At 44.6% G+C, this 26,708-nt stretch overlaps 1 protein-coding gene across 1 annotated transcript; it reads right to left on the reverse strand.

The window, feature by feature from the left end:
• ZBTB39 (zinc finger and BTB domain containing 39) lies at window positions 1–26,689 on the reverse strand. Its single transcript, XM_075337049.1, has 2 exons — window positions 26,616–26,689; window positions 1–12,380 (listed from the first exon to the last, which is right to left on the reverse strand). The coding sequence occupies exon 2, from the start codon at window positions 12,252–12,254 to the stop codon at window positions 10,176–10,178; it is 2,079 nt and encodes a 692-aa protein (XP_075193164.1). The 5' UTR covers window positions 12,255–12,380; window positions 26,616–26,689; the 3' UTR covers window positions 1–10,175.
• Between the last annotated feature and the right edge of the window lie 19 nt (window positions 26,690–26,708).

The raw sequence follows: 26,708 nt of genomic DNA on the forward strand, positions 1-26,708 counted from the left end.
CTATGTCAGTTTTCTAGTTAACACTTTAATAAATGACCCCCAATATGTCATGAACATCTTTTTAACCAAAGAAAGAGCAAAATTATTGCAAAATGTGAACAGGTAGACTGTGGTAAATGTGCAAATAATAAAAACAAAACGAGGAGGTAGACTACAATAGAAGTGACCAAAAAAAACATTTTGGGTGGGAGTTGTGTATACTGTAAATGAACCCAAAGCTTCTTTAGAATGGGTGATACGGGGTAGAGTATTTCTACTACACACGCCAAATAGCCATATACTTAAGGTCAACATATATTATTTTACCCTGGGGGAAACGTGGAATCAAAAGGGGTTGTCCTAGAAGTGGACAACCCCTTTAAGTCAAATAAACCCGCTGATTACAATGGAACCAACTGATCATCTAGTGTGTAGAGAAGCTTTTCATCTCGCCACAAAATTTTTATTTAATCATTTAACTCTTTTCTTAAAGGGAATCTGTCACCAGGTTATTGCTCCCCATCTGAGAGCAGCATAACGTAGGGGGCAGAGATCCTGATTCCAGCAATGTGTCACTTACTGAGCTGTTTGCTGTCATTTTGATAAAATCAATGTTTTCTAGGCTGGAGATCTAACAGCTATTGAGAGATCAGGAATATGCTGGACTACCAGACAGCACACCAAGTAGTCCTCTAATGATAATTTACTGCTGATTAAACAGTGATTTTATAAAAATTACACTAAACAGCCTAGTAAGTGACACATTGCCAGAATCCGGATTTCTGCCTGTACATTATGCTGCTCTCAGATTAGGTGGAAAAAAAAACAACCTGGTGACAGATTCCCTTTAACATGGACAATAAAGTGGCACCAGAGGTTTCTGGCAGCGGATCATTCTTCTCTCCCCAATCATAACACATGCATGCTCGCCCAAGTCAGGGAATGAGAAGGGGTTTGTCAATAGCTGACGTGCATGGCCACCTTTACAACTGGAAAATCTCTCTTTTCTGCATTCAATCACAATTGAGTTGTATTCAATATAGCATCCAAATAATAGAGAAAACAAATAAAACAAAAACATTAGCCCAATGTACCATTAAAGAGACGCAGGTCAAAAATTCAGACAATCCAAAGAGACAAATTAAAACTGTAATTAAAAGGAGATAACATAAAAGTCAGGTGGTTTTCTGTCGTTAGAACTAAAAACACAGATCAAATTAGGGAAGGAGTGATCATTTCCACAGAAGGGACATATAGGCCAGTTTACATAAAAGCATTAACTTGAAAAAGTTCATATGAAAAGTACAAATGAAAAAACAGTATGCCTAATGGAAAGCCCAAGGATGCGGTGCAAGACTGGTGTTCAGTGATCATGTCCCATTTGCCCTAATACTAGAGACCCAATACTAAGCCCCTTAGACCTAATACGAGCCATGACAGGGGTTTCTGACATTTGTAGCTTGAACAAAATCACTATTTTAGTTGCTGAAGATCTATTAGTTCTCTGAATTAGCCTCGTGTAACTTCGCACACACCACTGATTTGTAGCTTTCCATCTACTCTGTGCATAGGCAGAAAGTTGCTAACCAGTGAGGGCGATTTGGGATAGATAGAGCTCATATATATCAAGGACTACATTTCTGCAGCTGTGCTATAACAGATCGCCACAAAATACGCTGTTTTATCAACAGGAGATCAAAACTACGGCAAGTGGACCAGTGAAGGCTCTACTTATAAGTCTAATAGTCATGTATTTTTAATGGATCTAGTAAAATAAAAAAATGGATCTGTTACAAATGGAGCAAAAAATAGATGCAAAATGAGGTTTAATTTTTAGAATGGATCTATTAAAACAAGTTTCCGTATTGCATTTGTTGGGTCTCTGAACACCTCTAGTGTTTTGGGCATGCACAGCGGGAAAAAGCGGATGAGTTAACAGATGACCATTAGAGATGAGCGGACCCGTGGAAGTTCGGTTCGGCGGGTGCAGCTGCACGATATCTAAAGTTCAGTTTGGGACCTGGACTTGACCTGAACCCTAATGGAAGCCACTAATCAGGCAGTTCCGGTCTCCACCCACACACAGCCAGCCATAAAACAGAGCACTTCCGGGGGCAGGTAACTGGGGTTTTTCCCCATTTGTTTGTTTTGTACACACTACATCCGGTCACGCTGTTGTGCGAGCCGTTTGAACACTGCAAGCAGCTCACATTGGGCTGAGCACGAAGCGTACCCAAACACAACGATGCTCGCCCAAGTGGTCAGCATACGTAAACCAACTAAACTCCAAACGGTTTGTTTTTTTGTAAAGTCTGTTTGGTACGAACACCAAACCTAGGTTTCGCTCATCTCTAATGACCATTCATCAGGATCTACTCCCCATAGAGTTCCATAAATGCATTTTTTGGAATGCAGATCCAGTTAAAAGATGAAGGAGTCCGGTACTGGTACATTTTATTTCCGTTTCTGCCATCCGATAGCGCACTCTATTACTGAAGGGATTATGGACAGTTGCCTTTCTGCTGCTCTCAGATGAGATAGCAAAAATCTGGTGCCAGAGTCTCTTTGACATGGTCTACTTTTTATATTTTTTATATTACTAAGCCAAAAAGTTTCCATTTTAATTAAAGTGAAATAAAAGAAATGCAAAATGCATTGGTGCGGTGCACAGTTCATTTAGTGTTAAAATCTATACTATAAATAAATAAATACAATCTATATAAAATCATAAAAAACATTTGTGAAAATAGAGCATTATATACACATATAACAGTCATGTATTTTAAAAAGTGGATACAAAGATGGCTACAAAACAATGTCTACTATATTCATCAGCTGATAGGAGCACATTACGCGTCATACATTAATCCTGCGCCTTGCACTGGTTTGTAGTCTTATCTCTGGCTGGGCTACTGACCTGGCTCCCATGTACTGCATTCTGCATTGAAGGGAAATGAGAGCTGAGTAATAGGAAACACCAGTGGGTCAACAATTTGTATTTCTATTCAGGGTCTTATTACAGACTAACGGCCCTTTCACACACAAAGAGATCGCTAACAAGATCGTTGCTGAGCCACGGTTTCTGTGACGCAGCAACGATCTCGTTAGCGTTCTTATGTGTGACACCTACCAGCGATCAGGCCCCTGCTGTGAGATCGATAGTCGTTGGAAAAAAATGGTCTGGACCATTCTGCAAGGCGATCTCGTGCTGGGCAAGACACATCACTGTGTTTGACACTGTGTGACAGGGTCCCAATGACCGCTGAAATCACTACTACGACCTGTATCGTTACTGCGTCATTGGTAAGCCCCGACTGCGTGAAATCTCACCAGCGACTTACCAGCGAACCCTATCAGGTCGTATCGTTGTCGGGATCGCTGGTAACTCTGTGTGTGACTGGGCCTTAACATACTTGCCAAATCAAAATCTTTACACTATATTACACTAAAAACACAACCATCGGCTAAGTCATCGGTTAAGTTCTCCTTCATGCTATTTCGGGCAGATGTTAGATGGTAATGATACGAGTGAGACAGGGTCTAATTCTTCTTTTCACCACACCAGCTAAAGGCAGCTGATAAAACTAAACATTTCATTTTAGTGATCTACAGATTAATAGTAGATTTTATGGACCACAGATCGTGGTATTAAAAGACAGAACACAAACGGTGTTTTTAGTCCATACTCTGGAAGATACGTATAAACCTGCTGCTGAGCTGGCACAAGGCTAGTATCGAAACCGCATAGTAATGATCGATATCAATTAAGTATTCGTTACCGGTTGACATCTGGGACACTCCGGTGTTTACTCTCCCAAGAGTATTTTTGCTGCCGACAGCTCTGCAATGACATTCTGTCTACAACATATAACTGCTGCAGTCAATCACTAGCCTCAGCAGCCATGACAAGGCAATAACAAAAGAAGCCAGTAAGTGGCTGCAATGATCACTTGTCGTAGACAGGATGTCGAAGCTGCAGCCATACTAACAATGGCATGAGCGTTAACTCACAAGTACTGCTTTTTTGGTGGTTATTTTAAAGAGTAACTAGGCTTTTATTATTGCATATCAGCCTTTGCAATGTTATGAATCTTTTTAATATAGTGCATTACCTTATATTGATTTTCTCTCTTAAATTCCATGCTGAACGTGCTTTTTTAACTACCTACTTCACTGTCTTTTAGAAGCTTCTTTGAACTCCTGCTTTAGCAAGAATCCATACTCAAACTATTTACAGTCTCCCTCGAAGTTTCTATGCCTCCCTCCACCATGCTCACACAGGAAGTGTTTGAGTATGGATTCTTGCTAGAGCAGCAGTTCAAAGCAGCTTCTAAAAGACAATGTAGTAGGCAGTTAAAGAGAGTTTGCAAGCATAAACAAAGCACAAAGCCTTGTAGGGAATAAAAGGACTTTAAAAATTGCGAATCACTGCCTTTGTTTGGCAGAAACTTTAGTTGAATCAAATAATTAGTGTGCTCTAGGTATTCTTGGCATGACCAAGTGGCTCTTGCTTGCCTGGAGTGTGCACCAACTGCAGAGAAATCTGAGGCAAACCAGTGCTGACAGTCACCAGTGAAAGAGAGATAAGGGAATGGAAAACCAGTTGACAGAACGGTGCACAAACAGTGTCAGACTGTGGAGTGACACATCCCAAGTAAAATGATAACACAAGATAATTGAGGAATAAGGCTCCGGATGTGCTATTTCATTGAGAATAAATTATTTAAATGACTGGCATATGTAATCATCAACAGATTCAGCAACAACCACATGAAGGCTTCAATGCTACGGTATTGGCACAGTGTACTATGGAGATCTCATCCATATGCCATAGCCATCTTGTTGGCACTGTAGCATGATTATCAGGATTACATATTCAATGTACCAAGTTAACTTTTAAAAAAAAAAAATCAACATTGGTCAGTATGATATCCTGAGAATAAAATATCAAATAGATAAATTCATGCCAAAAGGCATTTCACAGCTTATGTTGTGTACCAGGGACTACAGTATGTGCGCGACCAAGGGCCAAAAGCATTTATGATATAACTTTTTGGGTGGCTTTCTTGTAATGCCCATTAATGATCTCATTGACAATCTGTGCATTTTCAATCAATATTGTGATCGTGTATTTTGCTTACAGTGCTTAACGTGGCCCATGGGACTTGGAAATTGGTTGGCAGATACAATGAGGCCTATAACAGACTGGACACTGATTAAATCATCCAACACAGATCTATTAGAACACTTTCTCTCACAACTTCAACATTAAAAACACATGTTCACCTATGCTAAGTATGCGTGTGGATTTTAATCTGGAACAGGGACACAGTGTATGCCAGACTCTTAGCCACAGTGATCTGGCATTAAAACATAGGATGAAGCACGGCGGAATCCATCACACTCGGTCCCTATTCTTCAGGAGATATTCCAACAAGGGAAGCCCCATACACAACAGATGGACAGGATCTAATCACTAGTATGGTCAGTATATGCCTTTCTGACACAAAGTCTAAGAAAAAAAATCTCATTCACATGAATGTTCATATCAATAATAATAGCCACTAAACATATATGCATGAAGCATATTAGCAGTAAGTGACTTGTGTAGCAAAATATTGGAGGAATATAAAGGGTGGCCCACTTAGACTTCCAAACATTAAACAAAGAGGGCGTCCATTGCCCCTGCGATCATGACACATAATTAAAGTATAGGCAGGGAGAGCCAATATGTAGTTATAAGCCTCTGTCACTCATGAGGAATAAGCTAATAAAATCCTGGGAATATGTTGCCAATCACTGGGAAAAGAAGAGTCAATTTTTGCAAACCAAAAAAATGCACAACAGAGGCAAAAAAAAAAAAGCCGTAAAAAACTACAGTAAAACCTATGTAATAATCTAACGCTAAGGGTATATTATACACAGAGGTTTTCTCTTGAGGCGTCCAAAATTATTCAAGTTTTCAAGTGGATACTGCTTAAAGCAACAGCCCAGCATTTTATTTTTTTTCAGCCCTGCAGTGGCGCTTTGAATGTAAGTCCCCTACTTCTGTGATATACTCACCATCTTCACCTTTTACCGATGCTGCTCCAGGCCTGCGGCGCCATCTTGTGACAGTAACTTCTGACTGGCTGGAAATCAGACGTTACGTCACAAGGTCCCAATACATCTCGATGAGATGCCAGAATGAGGCTCCCATAGAGTGCACTGACTTGTGACCTCCGCTGCACTTCATGACACACTGGAGCACACTGGCAGGTCACAAAACACTGTAGCCCAATGGAGCAGTGGTGAAGCCGCCAGGGGGAAAAGAAAAACAACAAAACACTGGAATGGGGCTTTAAAGGAATCTAAATACTCTACGGGAGTTTTACCACATTATGAAGCATTTTGTGAGAATTTTTTCAAGCCTTCTGATTTGATAGTGCCTAGTTTGGAACGGATTCGATATTGAGCAGCTTCAAAGACGTGACATGCAAAGTCTTTTTTTTCTACCAGGCATTTTTCAAAACTTAAAGCGTAAAAAAAAAAAAACGTTCAAAAGACTGAACATACGAACAGCAAAGTGGACTAACAAAAAGAGTCCTTCAAAGAGTTATGTGATTTTTGAGGTGTTAGAGATGACTAGCTCCAAAGAACTCAGTGCACATAGTCTAAAGGGTGCTTTACACGCTGCAACATCGCTAGCGATGTCGCGAGCGTTAGCACCGGCCCCCTTCGTTCCTGCAATATGTGGTGATCGCTGCCATAGCGAACATTATCGCTACGGCAGCGTCACACGAACATACCTGCTTTGCGACGTCGCTGGAGACACTGAACAATCTCTCCTTTAAGGGGGAGGTGCGTTCGGCGTCACAGCGGCGTCACTAAGCGGACGCCCAATAGCAGAGGAGGGGCGGAGATGAGCGGCTGGAACATGCCGCCCAACTCCTTCCTTCCTCATTGCCGGTGGACGCAGGTAAGGAGATGTTCGTCGCTCCTATGGTGTCACACATAGCGATGTGTGATGCCACAGGAATGAGGAACAACCTCGCTACTTACCAGACAACGATTGTTGGTAAATGAACGTGTCACAAACCAACGATTTTTACCTCTTTTGCGATCGTTTTAGGTCACTCCTGGCTGTCACACGCTGCGATGTCGCTAACAACGCTGGATGTGCGTCACAAACACCGTGACCCCGACAATATATCGTTAGCGATGTCGCAGCGTGTAAATGGCCCTTAAGAATAACTTTATAGGTGAAAAGGAGGCCCCAAGCTTTCTTCCACTATCTTCAAAAATGTGGCCAAAAGCATACAGTCCATAGCATCTGGTATGGCAGCCGAAGATTTTCTCTAACAAAACATGGATCAGATCACTGTACCAAGAACAAGTGCATTTTATTTCACTACAACCTTTACACACATCCCTCATAAAGTGATACAAAATAAATCAGTCCACAGTCTCTAAAGAGGATGCACAAAGGAAATCTTTACAAAGATGTAAATAAATGAAAAAAAAAAAAAAAAAATAGTGACGAATCTAAACAAAAGTCTGCAATCAAGTTTGTATCTTAGCTTTGTATGCCCCACATGAGGATTAAAAGAAAACAGTTCCAGGCAGCCCTCAAAAGTAGGTGATGATCAGGTCTATGGAAGGCATCCACAATCCAAACGAAGAGAAAGACCAGCACTCAGAAATGCATGTCTTTTTCTTCGTCCACATGAGGATTAAAGGGGCTCACTTTAAAAGAAAAATAAATATCAATGTGAAAACCATACTACCCTTAACCAAATCATGTCCACCTTCTCGAGTCCTGAAAGCTCTTTTCTACCAAAGGGAAAATATCTCCTCAAGGCTCAAGAAACTGTACAAATTTGTGAAAACTACATTTAGGAGTTTGGGTATTGTGCTTCTGAGTAGATGAGCGGATTGCTTCACGCAACCCTACTAGTCCATGGTCCCGGTCACTGGTCTCTTGCTATAGACATGTGCTGCACAAATTTCCTGAGCTTCTGGGTGGGTTCCTTGGCATGTCATTTGATTTGCTCGCCTGGCGTAACATGTGTTCAGCACTCAAGTATTGTCTCACCAACCTAGCTAATCTTAAGCCAAGCTTGGGATGGCAGAGGGTACAGAAATTCATACATCTCCTGTACATTGCCAGAGAGCCCTGACCTGGATCATGGACTGGGGCACCGTGGAGCGATCTGTTCATCTCCAATTTTGAGGTCGAAAAGGTCTGAGGTATATATTGTATCAGAAATGTACCTTATGAGTAGATTCAAGGACTACCACAAAACCATGAACAATGGACATTGAAGATCACTTGTGCAGTGCAATAGGCAAATCCCTCAAAAATCTACCACTACATAAAAGTAGGCAAATCTATCAAAAAGCTACCACTATGTAAAAAGTAGACCAACTTAATGAGAGTCTGCTAGCACAAAACTGACAGATCAAACCAACCACGGGCACTCTACACTTTTGGTGTGGCCAAATACTTCATGCATCTCTCCGTCTACTTAACATCCATCTCCACCCTCTTCTGGGTCCTCAAAGGCCCTGTGCGCACTAGAAAGTGACTTTATCTTAAGAAAAAAAACAGACCCTCTGAAAGAATCCCGCACACGTGGTAAAAAAAACGCACCAAGACCGCAACGAAATCCGCATGCAGTTTTGCCACGGTTTGTTGCGTTTTTTGTGCGGATTTACCGTGTATTTTCCGCAAGTTGGTCCCTGCGGATTTTTACCATTATCTATGGCAAAAACCACAGGTACCTGTGGAAAAGAAGTGACATGCTCATTAATTCCGCAGCGGAAAATCAGTGGGTAAATCTGCAGGTATAAAAAAAACGCAGTGTGCGCACAGCATTTTTTAAAACCCATAGGATTTGCTGGGAAATGACTGCAGCAAATCCGCGGCAAAATCCGCTGTAAATCTGCCGCGTGCTCACATAGCCTAAAACTAGAGCCTTCAAACAAGGAAAAGGAGGGTGAAGATAGAGGCAAATTGAGCGTTTGCACTGAACTGTTTGGCTACGACAAGAGTGCACCGTGCACTTGTGCTTGTTTTGAATACTCATTTAGTACAGTCAAGTTCCCAGTAAAGAAAAAGCCCAGTCATCAAATCTTTTACATTGGTTACTTACATTGAGTATATTGCATACTCATTTTTGCGTTTTGAAAATGTAGTTATGGGGTTATCCCAACAATATTTTTCATCTATTACAGAACTGGTAATAAAATGTATAAACTGTGCAAGTCCGACCACGAAAACCTCCACCAACTTCTGAGAATGGGGATCTCACAATCCGGTCAATGGTGAGTTGCTCACACGTAAGCACTATGGCTTCATTCACACAGGGGATATGTTATGATCAGTGCGGTATTAGGACCAATATGGTAATGGTGATAACTGTTGAGGGAATAAGCCCCTTTCAGAGTTATCATCCATTGTTTTCTTTTTAGTTGATTAATTCATCAGTTTTAATAATACTTTTACATATCTTCTCCACCGGGGAAGGAACTTTGTTGTGACATGACTGTGTGCTGACCAAAATCTATGGGGTTTATTAACATATTCACACCATGTTGTGTATTTATTGTATCTATTGTTGCATTTACCAGGACATTTTCTTGCGTATATGATAAGGTGAACAAAGCCTTTAAAGTGATGTTTGGGCAATAAGTTTGTATTTCTTCTTTGGTAAATGTTTAAGCAGGGTCTTTCAAAATGAAAGCTTGCAAGTAGGGAAATGTTCACACTTTTTTTCGTCAAAAGTCCATCACAAAAAATAATGGCCATATTGACGTGACATTTGGTGCAATAAAGTAGCACAATCCAATTTCTCAATTTTGACTGGAGTTTTTCTTCCAAAAATGTAATCGTATAAACACTTTCTTGCAATTTATAATAAATGAAAAAATACACAATATCCTCCATAGCAACCCTTTTTTTTGCTGGTATACCTTGCTACATTCTGATCTACAGTAATATTATTCACATTATCCTTTAGACAAATTATGAAAACAGGGGAAATGGTGGTAAAAAATAGTTATTGTTGAGAAAAAGGATAAATTAAAAATAAAATTAAGAACACAAAAACACACAAAAAACACAATGTTTTAGTAGCAAACATTTTGACAAAAGACAGCTGAGGTGGGATTAAGATAAACTGAAAGCTCTATGCCAAGTTCAGCCTCAGAACGCATCAGCTGTCAGCACTCTTATCTGTTTCTTTGGAGTGAATTGTATACATAAATGTTTGGTCAATGGTAAAGTCTGAAGGCAAGTTGCCACGATGCACGGCAATATGCTCCCCCATGAGGTTCAAAGTGGAGCTGTAGTGTCCACACACAGTACATCGGTACATTAGAGCCCCCGCATGTGTCTTCAAGTGGCACTTGATGGTAGAACGGCCTCGGAAGAACTTCTGACACACTTTGCACTGATAAGGCTTTTCTCCAGTATGAATTCGTCGATGGTAATTAAATTCACTGGTATGAGAAAAACACTTTCCACAAACCTTACATGTATATTTGCTATGGACTGGTTGTCCACTTACTGAATGATCGTCTATTGAAAAATCCTCTGGAGCTTTTCTCTTAGCCATTGGAGCTTGCAGTTGAGAAAATTCAGAAATTCCAGGACGATCTGCTGGAATACTACCACAACGATGCTGGTTCAGGTGCTGTCGGTAAGTTATTTCAGACTTAAAACCTTGGGAGCAGAGATGACAGCGAAACAATGCTTCATCTAAGCTCTGGTGGACTGTCATATGTTTCTCCAGTAAGTGGCGATCAAGGAAGCTACTAGCACACACAGAACAGGAGAAGACAGATACAGACATGTGAGATAGGACATGCCACATAAGACCACAAAGTGTTAAGTGTCGCTGATCACACAATCCACAGGACAAGTTCTTGGTGTTAAGGTGTTCCAAAGCATGAGAACGTACAGAATGAAAATCTCTTAACATAGTCCTATGACATGCACCACATGGCAGCTCAGTTCCCATTGTTCCCACAAATGAATTCACCTCCCCGGGAAGAGGCTGACCTGGATGAACGATTATATTATGTTCTGATGTAACGCCTTCTTGCCCTCTGTGAAGAGTGAGTTGCCACTGACTGAAAAATTTGTCTTCACACATATCACAAGAGAAAAGAAAAATTCCAATATGCGACAAAACATGAGTAATCATAGCACCTCGGTCGTGGAAGCGGGCCTGACAGACCTTGCAACTACCATTCCGCAGCTCTATATGTTCCCGAGCATGTTGGCGGATAAGCTGCAGGTTAGGTTCCAACACTTTCTTGCAAACTTGGCATGGCATGGCTTTGCCACTTCGACTTTCTCCATGGCCAAATAGTAAAAGTTCATCTTCACTACCATCACTCAACTCAATGATTTCTCCAGATGGCCCTGAGTCTTCATCACCTGCTTCATCAAACTGTAACTCTTCCTCTTCTAATTCATCAAGGTGAAGGTCACCCATGGCTTCAAATCCCCCAGCAGGTTCCTTAGAATTTCCACTTACAGAGGAGTCTCCAGGAAAATAACCAGTTTTGTTAAAATCACCATTGTGTTGAGTTTTATAAGGAGGGCAAGTACTTGTTGGAACAAATCCAGTGTTCACTGAGCAATGAGAGGACTGGAACCTGGCTGAGGTGCTCTGTTCTTCCGTTTTTGCCGGCAGTGGAAACTGTCCTACTTGATTCACATTTGCCTCTTGATCTTCTCCTTTGAACGAACAAATTCCTTCTACTGGTGTGCTAAAATTTTTGTCTATAGGAAGGATGTGATTATCCAGCCCATTACCTTTAGACTCTACTAGATTGGGTTCAGCTGATGTGCTGGATCGTCCCTCACTAGATGAAACAGAGCACTGATATTTCTGACCCGAGGATCCCTCAAGATCAGGAAAGGTTGCATGACAGGCATTTATTAAGTCCTCCATGCCAAGCTTTTCGGCAACCTCATATATGACTCCCACATTAATAAGGTCAGTAAATAGCTCTGAGGTGTAGATAAAGTTTAGCACTTTCTCGAAATTGGCTGCTGTAATGAAGTCCACCACATACGATCGAGCTGCATCTAAATCAGTGCTTGAGAACAATTTTTGGAAATAAACTGTGGCAGAACCAAGCACAGCTTTATGAGCGGCAAAAGTCCGGTTTCCAACAACGATATTCACATCACATAATGTCCCTGACAAACGACACTTATTCAGCTCACGTAGTAGGTTGCTGGGGTGGTCGCTGCTGTTTAGTTTGATTCGCATACCCATCTTTATATGCTAGAGTCAGGAGGTATGCCCTGTACAAAGCTTCCACACCTGGCTCCTTAATCTGATTATGTCGTCCACATACAGAGAGGCACCTCATCCCCGTTGTATTGAGCAGTGAGAATGCACCTGGAAAACACAAAGTGTGACATCTTATACAATGTAAAAAACTGACTTTTTTTCTGTTGTTTAGATGGAATATTAGATGACCTATTCTAAAAATTTGGTTGGGCAGAGAAGGGTAGCATAGTTATTTGTAACAGTAAAAATAAAAAATAAATTAGAAAAACAAATAGTATTCAAATGTGAAAAAAAAAAAATCTACAGTTAGGAAAAAAAAAGGAAAAAAAAAAAAAGCCTTCTCTTATCTAGTAACATAACAGGTACTTTAAAGGGACCGGTCAGGTGCAATATGCATCCATAACCACGAGCAGTTCTGTGTATACTACTAATCCCTGCCTAACCGTCCCTGTATACACTAGCATAGATAAAGAGATCTTTAGAAAAAGTATTTCTAAAGATCTTTTATCTTATGCTAATGAGCGAAGGGACTAATACCAAGGGCGTTATATCCCCCGACAAGTCCGCCCTCTTGGCATGTTAGTACGCCCACAGGGGAGTGCTAAAATTCTATTCAATTCAGAATCACCAGCGGTGACACGTGTACCTGTGTTCGCTGTGACTGCGCTTCTGAATGCGCATGACTGGAAGTGCCTTGCACTCAGAAGAGCGGTCACAGCAAGCACAGGTACGGCGGTCACCGCTTGTGATGCTGAATTGAATAGCATGCTAGTACACCCCTGTGGGCGTGCTGCCATGCTAAGAGGACGGAGTAGTTGGGGGATATAACGATCTGGGGACTAGTCCCCATTCTTATTAGCATGTGATAAAATCTTTAGAAATACTTTTTCTAAAGATGCTTTCTCTATGCTAGTGTATACAGCAGTGGTGGGGAAGCTGCGGCCCGCAACGACTGCGGCCCCTGGGCACGTTCCCCGTGACCGCACTACTCCGGTGGCAGCCACAGTCTTGTCGGCTGTCGGGCCTTTAAATCACAAAGTGTGGTGTGCATAGCATTAGGCCCTCAGCACATGGGCCTGTCCAGCGTGCGTCTGACTACTTTGTGGGCGGGGTAAGCGTGAGAAGCGCTGTGCTCCTGTCTCACAGAAGAGGAGTAGCAGGTTTACCGACTTCCCTGCTGTACGTGATATCAGCCTCACCGGGCTGTGTGAGTCCTGCTTCCGTTCTGTGCATGTCTCCCTGTGCTGTGTGACTCATACCTCCCTGCTGTGCATGCATCCCCGTGCTGTGCGAGACCTGCTTCCATGCTGTGCACACCTCCCTGTGCTGTGTGAGTCCTGTCTCCTTGTGCTGTATACATCCTCAGGCTGTGTGACTCATGCCTCTCTGCTGTGCATGCCTCCCTGGGCTGTGTGACTTATGCCTCCCTGCTGTGCATGCCTCTCAGAGCTGTTTGAGTCCTGCTTCTTTGCTGCGCCTGCCTCCCTGCTGTGCAAACCTCCCCGTGCTGTGTGACTCATGCCTCCCCATGCTGTGCATGCCTCCCCATGCTGTGCGAGTCCTGCTACCAAGCTGTGCATGCCTCCCTGTCTCCTCCTGCTGTGTGATGCATGCCTTCCCGGGCTGTGAGAGTCCTGCCTCCCTGCTGTGCATGCCTCTCCAGTGCTGTGTGACTCGTGCCCTCCCCAGTGCGGTCTATGTGCCCTCCCTAGTGCTGTCTGTGCCCCCAGTACCCATTAAGTATATATATCTCCAGCCCCCCTGTGATGTATATATGCCCCCAGCCTCCCCCCGTGAAGTATATATGCCCCCAGCCCCCCCGTGATGTATATATGCCCCCAGCCTCAGCCCGTGATGTATATATGCCCCCAGCCTCCCCCCGTGATGTATATATGCCCCCAGCCTCCCCCCGTGATGTATATATGCCCCCAGCCTCCCCCCGTGATGTATATATGCCCCCAGCCTCCCCCCGTGATGTATATATGCCCCCAGCCTCCCCCCGTGATGTATATATGCCCCCAGCCTCCCCCTGTGATGTATATATTGCCCCAGCCTCCCCCGTGATGTATATATGCCCCCAGCCTCCCCCCGTGATGTATATATGCCCCCAGCCTCCCCCCGTGATGTATATATGCCCCCAGCCTCCCCCCGTGATGTATATATGCCCCCAGCCTCCCCCCGTGATGTATATATGCCCCCAGCCTCCCCCGTGATGTATATATGCCCCCAGCCCCCCCGTGATGTGTATATGCCCCCAGCCTCCCTCCGTGATGTATATATGCCCCCAGCCCCCCCTGTGATGTATATATGCCCCCAGCCCCCCCTGTGATGTATATATGCCCCCAGCCCCCCCTGTGATGTATATATGCCCCCAGCCCCCCGTGATGTATATATGCCCCCAGCCCCCCCTGTGATGTATATATGCCCCCAGCCCCCCCTGCGATGTATATATGCCCCCAGCCCCCCCTGTGATGTATATATGCCCCCAGCTCCCCCTGTGATGTATATATGCCCCCAGCCCCCCCTGTGATGTATATATGCCCCCAGCCCTCCCTGTGATGTATGCCCCCAGCCCCCCTGTGATGTATATATGCCCCCTGTGATGTATAGATGCCCCCAATTCCACCTGTAGTGTATATATGCACCCAGCCCCTCCTCTGATGTATATTTCCCCCCAGCCCCTCCTGTGATGTGTATATATGACCCCAGCATCTCCTGTAATTTATGCGCCCCAGCATCTTCTGTGATGTGTATGCCCCAGCATCTCCAGTGATGTATCGGCCTCTAGCGTCCCCTATGTGATGTATATGATTTACCATTTTGTTGACTGTGCTCCAGACTGAAACAAACCTGGAAAAGCAGTTGTGAGAAGCAACATGATCAATATCGCCGAACATCACAGCCGCACCAAAGAAAAGCAGCTCCAACCAATGAAATTTGACATTTTTTTGTAAATAATATTGACCAAAATTTGCCACTATAATGAACTACAATGTGTCATGAAAAAACAATCCCAGAATCACTGGGATCCGTAGAAGTGTCCCAGAGCTATGACCTTTTCTTGTGACGAGCACCCCGCTTTGGGGAGATCTGCAGCTGTCCTCCAGAACGTACGCGGTCCCGCAGGTAACACGCAGTGGTGCAGGACCATCCTTACTTCCTGTGTTACACTAAAAGCCCATCATATACACTGTGTGCAGAATTATTAGGCAAATGAGTATTTTGATCACGATACTTTTTATACATGTTGTCCTACTCCAAGCTGTATAGGCTGAGAGCCAACTACCAATTAAGTAAATCAGGTGATGTGCATCTCTGTAATTAGGAGGGGTGTAGTGTAATGACAACACCCTATATAAGGTGTGCTTAATTAATAGGGAACTTCCTTTCCTTTGGCAAAATGGGTCAGAAGAGAGATTTGATGGGCTTTAAAAAGTCCAAAATTGTGAGCTGTCTTGCAGAGGGATGCAGCAGTCCTGAAATTGCCAAACTTCAGAAGTGTGATCACCGAACAATCAAGCGTTTCATGGCAAATAGCCAACAGGGTCGCAAGAAGCGTGTTGGGCAAAAAAGGCGCAAAATAACTGCCCATGAATTGAGGAAAATCAAGCGTGAAGCTGCCAAGATGCCATTTGCCACCAGTTTGGCAATATTTCAGAGATGCAACGTTACTGGAGTATCAAAAAGCACAAGGTGTGCCATACTCAGGGACATGGCCAAGGTAAGGAAGGCTGAAAAACCACCACCCCTGAACAAGAAACATAAGATAAAATGTCAAGACTGGACCAAGAAATATCTTAAGACTGATTTTTCAAAGATTTTAAAGATTTTATGGACTGATGAAATGAGAGTGACTCTTGATGGGCCAGATGGATGGGCCAGAGGCTGGATCAGTAAAGGGCAGAGAGCTCCAGTCCGACTCAGACGCCAGCAAGGTGGAGGTGGGGTACTGGTATGGGCTGGTATCATCAAAGATGAACTTGTGGGACTTTTTCGGGTTAAGGATGGAGTGAAGCTCAACTCCCAGACCTATTGCCAGTTTCTGGAAGACAAATTCTTCAGGAAGAAGTCAGTATCGTTCAAGAAAAACATAATTTTCATGCAGGACAATGCTCCATCACATGCATCCAACTACTCCACAGCATGGCTGGCCAGTAAAGGTCTAAAAGATGAAAAAATAATGACATGGCCCCCTTGTTCACCTGATCTGAAACCCATAGAGAACCTGTGGTTCCTCATAAAGTGTAAGATCTACAGAGAGGGAAAACAGTACACCTCTCGGAACAGTGTCTGGGAGGTTGTGGTGGCTGCTGCATGCAATGTTGATCATAAAGAGATCAAGCAACTGACAGAATCTATGGATGATAGGCTGTTGAATGTCATCATAAAGAAAGGTGGCTATATTTTGTTTTTGCATGTCAGATATATTTATTTCTAAATTGTGTGCGGTTATATTGGTTTACCTGGTGAAAATAAACAAGTGAGATGGGAATATATTTGGTTTTTATTTAGTTGCCTAATAATTCTGCACAGTAATAGTTACTTGCAAAAACAGATATCCTCCTAAGATAGCCAAATCTAAAAAATATTTTTGAAATTTACGAGTCTTTTGGGTTGACTGAGAACATAGTTGTTGTTCAATAATAAAAAAATACTCTAAAATACAACTTGCCTAATAATTCTGCACACGGCGTAGTGAGTGAGATGCACAGTGTCTGAACTCTAACCTATAAATGACGCTAGAAACCTAGGCGGGCTAATCAGCACTATATATGTGCATCTCACACAGATACGCGAGATGCACAGTGTCTGAATTATGGCCTATAAATGACGCACAACACTAGGTCAGGCGAGTTAGTTAGTACTATACAAGTGCATCACACATGACAGACTCAACAATTAACCACCCAGTTTCAAAGTTTCATCTGCCCAATTTCTAGAGTAAGGTAATCTTCTCTGATGAGTCTAATTTTCAGCTTTACCGAACACCTGGTCGTCTAATGGTTAGACGGAGACCTGGAGAGGTGTACAAGCCACATTGTTTTGCACCCACTGTGAAATATGGTGGAGGATCGGGGATGATCTGGGAATGCTTCAGCAAGGCTGGAATTGGGCAGATTAAACTTTGCGAAGGACGTATGAATCAAGCCACATACAAGGTTATCCTGGAAAAACAGTTGCTTTCTTCTGCTCAGGCAATGTTCCCCAACTCAGAGGACTGTTTTTTCCAGCAGGACAATGTGCCATGCCACACAGCTAGGTTAATCAATGTATGGATGAAGGAGCGCCACATCGAAACCCTGTCATGGCCAGCCCAATCTCCAGACATGAACCCCATTGCAAACCTCTGGAATATAATCAAGAGGAAGATGGATATTCATAAGGCAAACAAAGAAGAACTGATTACATTTTTGCACCAGGCGTGGCATAAGGTCACCCAAAATCATTGTGAAAGACTGGTGGAAAGCATGCCAAGACGCACGAAAGCTGTGATTAAAAATCATGGTTATTCCACAAGATATTGATTTCTGAACTGTTCCTGAGTTAAAACATTATTAGTATTGTTGTTTCTAAATGATTATGAACTTGTTTTCTTTGCATTATTTGAGGTCTGGAAGCAATGCATTTTTTTGTTATTTTGACCATTTCTCATTTTCAGAAAATAAATACAAAATGTATTGCTTGGAAATTCGGAGACGTTGTCAGTAGTTTATAGAATAAAAGAACAATTTACATTTTACGCAAAAATATACCTATAAAGAGAAAAAATCAGAAAAACTGACAATTTTGCAGTGGTCTCTTAATTTTTGCCAGAGCTGTAATAAAAGAAAAAAAAAATAAAAATTATATATATATTATACACACACATGATAATAAGAAACTTTGTGTTATATTTTTGTCAGTGAGATCTGTTTATATCACCTTCTGTGCTGATTCTGTCCAATCATGGGTGAAATCTGTCCTCGGGGAATGCAGATTTTATTATTACGGAGATATATGGCAGTTTCTGCTTATGGAGTTTTATGGAGCTTGCAGTAGAAAGTGTTTACAGCTCCTCCTTCCAGAGAACTCTATGAGTGCCAACTGTCATCTCTTTCAGTAAAGGGAAAATCTGTATTCACTGAATACAGATAATAGCATGAATTGAGAGTGAAAAATCAATCCTGGAGGAGAAATTAACCAATTTACTCTTTAAAGGGAACCAATCACCAGGATTTTCATATATAACCTAAAGCCAGTGCTATACTGGCACTATCAGGCTGATTCCATACATACCTGTAGTGGTCAGCTCGGATGTTTAAGTTTTGAAATCCAAAAAAGTAAAGTTTATAAAAATTAGCTGCTTCTTGAGTGACAGTTGCACTGGAGCAGATAATATATTCATAGTTATCTCCTCCCCCTGTTAGAATTAGTATAACTATTATACAAACAACTCACTTTGTCTGTGGAAGGACCTGAGTGAGGTCATACCCATGTGACTAGAAGGGGCGGGGCTTCAGCCACCAATCTGGATACCAGGTCACATGGGTATGACCTCACTCAGGTCCTTCCACAGACAAGGTGAGTCGTTTGTATAAGGCTGGGTTCACACTTCCGTTGTTTTGCATCAGTCACAATCCGTCGCCTTGAGGAATTACGGTATCCTGCAAAATATTTTGCAGGAATCCAGTTTTTCCCCATAGACTTCTATTAGTGACGGATTGCGACTGATGATGCTGCGTAGCATCCGCTGCGTCGCGGTCAGTCGTTTTTTAACTGACCACCAGGCGGGAGCAATGCAGCCTGTAACGTTTCTTTGAGCAGCGCGATCCGTAGGATTTTGCTGCGCATGCGCTCTCTGGCTCCCTGCCCCCGTAACCAGGATAAACATGGGGTAAGCAAGCACTGCGCTTTGGTTAGTTACCCGATATTTACAGTGGTTACGTGTGCAGGGAGCCAGCGCTAAGCGGTGTATGCTGGTAACCAAGATAAATATCGGGTAACCAAGCAAAAAGTGCTTTGCTTATACCCGATATTTACCCTGGCTGTGCAGGGAGGCCGACACTTCCCCGCTCGGCTCCGCCCCCTCCCGCACTCAGCATGTACACACACACAGACACACACACACCTGTCCCCAGCCCTGCAGTCCTCGCGGCACTGACGTCCTCAGTGCCACGGCCTCGCTCGGCTCCACCCACCCCGAACTCCGCCCCCCGCACACAACGGAGTCCGACAAAATTCTGTTCTTTGTCATCCGTTGTACAACGCATCAGTCACATGCGTCAAGCGACGCATGTGACTGATGCAAAACAACGGAAATGTGAACTTAGCCTAATGCTTAAACTAATTCTAACAGACAGAGGGGATAACTATGAATATATTATGTGATCCTCAGCTTCTGTCACTCAAGCAGCTGCTCATTTTACAAACTTCACTTTCTTGGATTTCAAAACCTAAACATCCGAGCTGACCACTACAGGTAAGTAGAGAATCAGCCTGATAGTGCCAGTATAGCACTGACTTTAACATTTACGAAAATCCTGGTGATTGGTTCCCTTTAAAGTTTTTCAAAGCAATGCTACCGTGCATCTCCATAAAAATAACCTCATAACCCAGCATCAACATAGGTTCCTGAGGGATCAGTCCAGGGCCGGCATGTGAGGCGGGCAGACTGGGCAGCTGCTCAGGACCCCCAACCTCTGATGGACGCCTGCAGTGGTAGTACAAGTTGTGTTCTATCACTGAAGTTTCCATGGTTACAGTCATGTGACTAACCAAAGGTTCTTCCCCCAAAGGTCCTGCTGTACTGCGGGAGTCCAGGCCTGCATTATACACAGTGCACAGAATCTAGAAACCCCGCCTCTCATAGCCAAATGTGTTGGTGTCTTTCAGACACCCCATACATTTGAACAGTGCGGCGCAGGGACTGAGGCAGGAGAGCTCCCTAACCCTAAACAAACATATAGGGTTCATCATCTCCCTGACTGACTGACGCATTCGCCGGGACTGTGGCAGCAGAGCTCGTCAGCCTAAAATGCAGCGGCAGTCGTCACATTGCTGTCAGCGCCGGTTATAGAAATAAAGAGTACGCGGCAGGAGCGGTAAGCAGTTTAGCAGTGAGCCAAAGATGCCAAAAAGAAGAATTTTAGATAAAGGGCTGTGGTGGGGCGAGGATTGATGTGACTTTGTTGCCCCATAATGTCCAAATTGGCACCATAAAGTTCCCCATTATGGGTCATGGGAAACTTTATGGAGCAACTTGACACATTATGGGGCAATCAACAGGAATTGATGCAGCAGCTCACTTCCTGATGATTATTCATTTAGTCTAAGGCTATGTTCACACACTGCGTTTTTTTACCTGCGTTTTTGGTCTGTTTTTGCTGCAGAAATTTCTTGAGAAATTCTTGTAACCTTTCTGCAGACATTCCCCAGCAAAACCTATGGCAAAAAAAATTAGCTGTGCGCACACTGCGTTTTTTTCTTAAGAAAATTCTTTCAGTAGATTTTCTTAAGAAAAAGAATGAGCATGTCACTTCTTTTCTGCAGCTAACTGCGTTATTTGCCATAGATAATTGGCACAATAATGCAGGGGGCAACCAGCGGTAAAAACACCGAAAACGCACCAAAAACGCACAAAAAACGCACAAAAAACGTGGCAAAAACGCAGGTGCACTAATCCTTCACTCTTAAGAAATTTCTTAAGAAAAATCATTTTTCTAGTGTGAACATAGCCTAAAGGCGGGGAGGAAGAAGCCGGTGGTGTTTAAATACGGGACTCACATTACGTCACAATGTCCCAAGAGCCCCGAACCGTGATTACTGACAGTGCTGGAGGTGAGCACAGGGTCTTTTATTTTAACTGGGGGAAAGAAGTTGAATCAGAAAGGGGGTGTACTAGTAGTGGACAAGCCCTTTAATAAATAAAGCCACTGCAGTAATATTCATTCATTAAAAGGCGCACACCGCTTAATGAATTAGGAGTCCTTTGCGCCTCCTTCACAATTGTACATTACACACATATGTACCGTATTTTTCGCTTTATAAGACGCACTTTTGTTCCCCCAAATTTTGGGGGAAAGTAGGGGGTGCGTCTTATAATCCGAATATACGGGGGGGGGGGGGGTGTATATATATATATATATATATATACACCCACTACAGAGTCCAGGGGAGGTGCGGGCAGCTCTGGAGCTCTGCTGGGGGACTTGTGAAAGCTGGGAGCAGCAGACTTTGATCTCCTGCACCCGCTCATATAATATGCACAGCTGCTGTCCACCACCATGGTGCTGAAAGTGCACCGCGGCGATAGGCTGGGGCAGCAGTGTATATTATATCTGCCTGCCCCTTCTTTGATTGCACATGCCCCCTCCCCCGTGTTAGCCATGTCCCCTATGCTGCTGCAAACAGTAAAATAATAAACTTTTTACTCACCTCCTCCAGCGTGTCTGCCAGGCCTCCCTCCTGCTGCTGTGATAAGGTACAAGAGATTTCACTCTGCCGTGCCCATCACATGACCGGCCGAGAACCAGGAAATGCAGGAGGCCGGAGATCAACCCCGAGGAGGGGGACACAGACAGGACAATGCTGGAGAAGGTAAGGAAAGTTTATTTTCCTAAAAGCAGCAGCATGGGGCGATATATAACACAGGGAGCTGTGTGCCAGCAATAGTGGGCCATGTGCCAGCAATAGTGGGCCATGTGCCGCTACATGGGGCCGTGTGCCGCCACATGGGGCCATGTGCCAGCAATAGTGGGCCGTGTGCCGCCACATGGGGCCATGTGCCAGCAATAGTGGGCCGTGTGCAGCCACATGGGGCCGTGTGCAGCCACATGGGGCCGTGTGCAGCCACATGGGGCCGTGTGCAGCCACATGGGGCCGTGTGCAGCCACATGGGGCCATGTGCCAGCAATAGTGGGCCGTGTGCAGCCACATGAGGCCATGTGCCAGCAATAGTGGGCCATGTGCCAGCAATAGTGGGCCGTGTGCCGCCACATGGGGCCGTGTGCCGCCACATGGGGCCGTGTGCCGCCACATGGGGCCGTGTGCCGCCACATGGGGCCATGTGCCAGCAATAGTGGGCCGTGTGCAGCCACATGGGGCCGTGTGCAGCCACATGGGGCCGTGTGCAGCCACAGTGGGCCGTGTGCAGCCACATGGGGCCGTGTGCCGCCACAGTGGGCCGTGTGCCGCCACAGTGGGCCGTGTGCCGCCACAGTGGGCCGTGTGCCAGCCACAGTGGGCCGTGTGCCAGCCACAGTGGGCTGTGTGCCAGCCATAGAGGATGTGTGCCAGGCATAGGGGACATGTGGCATCACTGGGCCATATCCAGATTCAGAGGGCTAATTTTAGGATGGGGGGGGCTATGAGGGACATATACCCTATATCATTTGTCAGACGGACACTGGCATTATAAGACGGACCCCATTTATTAAAAAATTCTCTATTCCTTCACCAAATTTGGGGGTGCGTCTTATAATCAGGTGCGTCTTATAAAGCGAAAAATACGGTATATACAAACAGAACACACACGTGTGCTTATTTTTCAGGGCTGCTCTATTGATAGGGTCCGACTGCTGATTGACAGCCGACTTTGCGTTACTCAGCGTCACATAAATCAGAAAGCCGTAAAGCCACCACTCCGTGGACATGACGTCAGTGGAAGCCGCTGACTTGCCGGCAGGCGCAGTTTGTGACTACCTCCCTGTTAGCCTAAGAACTATCGAGCAGCAATCCGTCAGCAACAATATTTATGTCCATTTTTAAATAAATTTTAGCTGGATTTGTGTTTTTTAACACTGGAGTCTATGGGAAACGTTTGGTTAACGGATTGCCATTTATCTTCCATCTGAAACTGAACGAGTCAGCAAAAATTGGATCCTTTACAAATAAAGACAAACGGATGGGTAATTACCAAACCGTCCATCATAGACTTCAATGTTAAAAAACAGATCCAGCTAAAATCAATTATTTAAAAACTGACAAAAAAGGTTATATTTGCACAACTTTTTGGCCAACGAATCTCTGCAGGATCCGTTCAAATGGACGATTACTGGAAGATGTGAACTTAGACTTAAGGGTGCTTTACACGCTGCGACATCGCTACCGATATATCGTCGGGGGTCACATCATTAGTGACGCACATCCGGCGCCGGTAGTGACATCACAGCGTGTGACACCAAGTAGCGACGATCAACGATGGCAAAATCGTCCAAAAACGGTGATCGTTGACACGTCGCTCCTTTCCTTAATATCGTTGCTGCTGCAGGTACGAAGTTGTTTGTCGTTCCTGCGGCATCACACATCGCTATGTGTGACACCGCAGGAACGACGAACATCTCCTTACTTGAGTTCCCCGGCAATGCGGAAGGAAGGAGGTGGGCGGGATGTTACGTCATGCTCATCTCCGCCCCTCCGCTTCTATTGGACGACCGCTTAGTGACGTCACGGTGACTCCGCACGCACCTCCCCCTTGAAGAAGGGATTATTCGGCAGTCACAGCGACGTCGCTGACCAGGTATGTGCGTGTGGCGCAGCCGTAGCGATAATGTTCGCTATTGCAGCGATCACCAAATGTCGCACATATGACAGGTGCGGGTGCTATCGATGTCGCAGCGTGTAAAGTACCTTTTAGACACATTGCAAAAAATAAAATAAAAAGCACCAGATGTCCCCTTTAAAAATATTCTCCATTACTATTTGTTAATCAAATACTTCAAATGGAATGTAGAGAACTTTAGAAATGTTAATGGAAATGTATTTTATATTCCGTCAATGGAAGACACAAGCAGTGCCGGTGATTTTCCTTTACTGTGGCCCTTTTCCATGGTGTTGATAGCAGAAATAGTGAATGTGCACGGCGATCGTTGTCCGCAGAAGAAAAAAGAAACTTTACTGCAGAATGAGAAGCCCAGATGTTACAGATATTATTTGTGATCCAGAAACGGGAGAACCGGACAGGAGAGATTAAACCTTAGGCTATGTGCCCACGTTGCGTTCTATTACGCAGCGTGTAAGTCACTGCATGTGCGTCTCAGAACACAGCTGAAAAGCTGCGTTCTGAGATGCATTGTAACTGCAGAATTCCTGCTGAATTAATACGTTCTGGATGCTTCCAGAACGCACATTTTTGACAGTGCGGTCCCACTTGGCTCTGCTGCGTCCCCATAGACTTGCAGCAGAGCCGAGTTGGACCGCACTGTCAAAAAGAGCATGGCTGGCTGCGAGACAGAGCCGCGCATCAGAATGAACGCGGATAAACTTCACCTGACTTCATTGTGATTGCGCGGCTCTGTGCGTGTGCCGCAGCTTGATTTGCGATCACAGGTGAAGGACTCACCAGAGACCGCAAATCACCTGAGTGACTGCAGTGAGCCGCGCGATCACCGATGCCGTCACTCAGGTTGCCCGCGGCCAGCTCGAGTCCTCCACCCGACACCTGTGGCCACCTGAGTGACGTCTCCGCTGACAGTGCGACTCACTTCAGTTGTTGCGTGGAGCTGACAGGAGCGGCGGTGTTCTACTGCCGCTCCAGTCAGCTCCATGTAGCAGAGCTGGATGCGTTGTGGGACATCGTGAGGATTACGCTGGACCTGGAGGGGTGTTTGGGGATTTTAATAAAGTGGTGAAAGTGGGTGTTTTTTTGTCTTTTATTTCAAATAAAGGATTTTTTTAGGTGTGTTTATTTACTTTCACTTACAGGTTAATCATTGGGGAGTGTCTCAAGACGCCTGCAATGATTAACGTAGGACTTAGTGGCAGCTATGGGCTGCCATTAACTCCTAGTCCTTATTACCCAGATTGCCACCGCACCAGGGCAATTCGGGATGAGCGGGTTAGTGTCCCGGGGCTGTTGCATCTAATGGATGCGGCAATTCCGGGCGGCTGCTGGATGATATTTTTGGGCTGGGGGGCTCCCCATAACGTGGGGCTCCCCATCCTGAGAATACCAGCCTTCAGCCATGTGTCTTTATCTTGGCTGGTATCAAAATTGGGGGGACCGCACGTCGTTTTTTTTAATTATTTATTTTACTGCACTACATAGACCCACCCACAGGCAGCTGTGATTGGTTGCAATGAGACAGCTGTCACTCAGCGTGGGGGCGTGTCTGACTGCAACCAATCATAGGCGCCGTTGGTCAGGGAAAGCAGGGAATACTAGATTGAATAATGAGTGGCCGGCATTTTCAAAAGCAGGAGAAGCCGCCGCAGTGTAAACGCCATGCAGCATCGCGCCGGTGTTCGGTCAGTGATCGGTGAGTATGAGAGAGGGGGAGAGGGATAGACAGAGAGAGAGAGAGACCGACCGACAGGCAGGCAGGCAGGCAGAGAGAGACCGACATTGCAACCAAAATGCACAAAAAAAGTGAAATGTTGCTTTTTAGAACGTATCGTCTTGGCAGCAGCCGAAATGCTGTGTTCTAAAACGCAACGTGCGCATGGATTATGCACAATCTTCATAGATTGTGCTGGGGACGCAGGACGCATGCAGTTACGCTGCAGTGCAACACGCAGCGTAACTGCATGCAAATATGCAACGTGGGCACATAGCCTTAAGGCCATGTGCGCACGTGTACTTTTTCTTGCTTTTTAAACTGCACCATGTCAAAGACAAAATGCATGTGTTGTGCTTCCCCAGCAAAGTCTATGAGAAGTCAGAATTTCCATCCGCACGTTGCTGTTTTTTCTGCAGCTTTTTGTTTGACAAATATTTGTCAAAATCGTTGCCTAAAATAAAAAGCAGCGTGTCACTTCTTCATTGCGTTTTGGTTGCATTTTCCAGCCATTGACTTCTCAATCTCAAAATGCACTGTTTAAAATGCGGCAAAAATACATTGAAAACGCATGCATTTTTACAGCGTTTTTTTTTGTCAAACGCAGTGTTTACATTTGACAAAATGCAGCAGTTTAGTTGTCAAGCCAGAGCGAAGATGTGCGGACATAGCCAAAGTGTTTTCAAGGCGAAAACAAAAAACTTAACAGTCGATAATACCTCTGCTGCCGTCTATATAAACTGGTAAAACCCTCAGTAACACTTCCTGGCCACATATAAGTAACAGGAGAACAAGGGGGAGGGGAGCACAACATGGAGAGCAGACTCATATCACTTAGGACTGGTGCAAAAGTGCACAAAGCCCCATAGTGAGCGTGTAACCACACACACAGGAGTCTATCTGCATGCTGGGGCTTGTAGTCCCGCAGCAGCTCGGGCCCGCAGTGTAATAATAGTGGCCAGCTCTGGAGAGGCACAGATGTAAACAGAGCCCCGGGCACGGTGCCCTCCTGTGTGGCAGCACTCACAGCCTCTTACACGTGAACAGTGCAGCGGACACAGGCTGTGCCCGAAACACAGTGGAATCTTACCGAAAACTCCTCGGTGCCTCACCGGCCGGATAACACAAAGGCAGCTCGGTGGATCCGGCCTCCGTACAAAAAACGAGAGCACCGTGCTCCGAC

This window comes from Anomaloglossus baeobatrachus, chromosome 2, assembly GCF_048569485.1.
Source record: "Anomaloglossus baeobatrachus isolate aAnoBae1 chromosome 2, aAnoBae1.hap1, whole genome shotgun sequence".
Classification (NCBI taxonomy): Eukaryota; Metazoa; Chordata; class Amphibia; order Anura; family Aromobatidae; genus Anomaloglossus; species Anomaloglossus baeobatrachus.

Excerpts from the sequence above, each read along its gene's own strand:
- ZBTB39 (XM_075337049.1), bottom strand. The coding sequence starts at position 12,254 with ATGGGTATGCGAATCAAACTAAACAGCAGCGACCACCCCAGCAACCTA.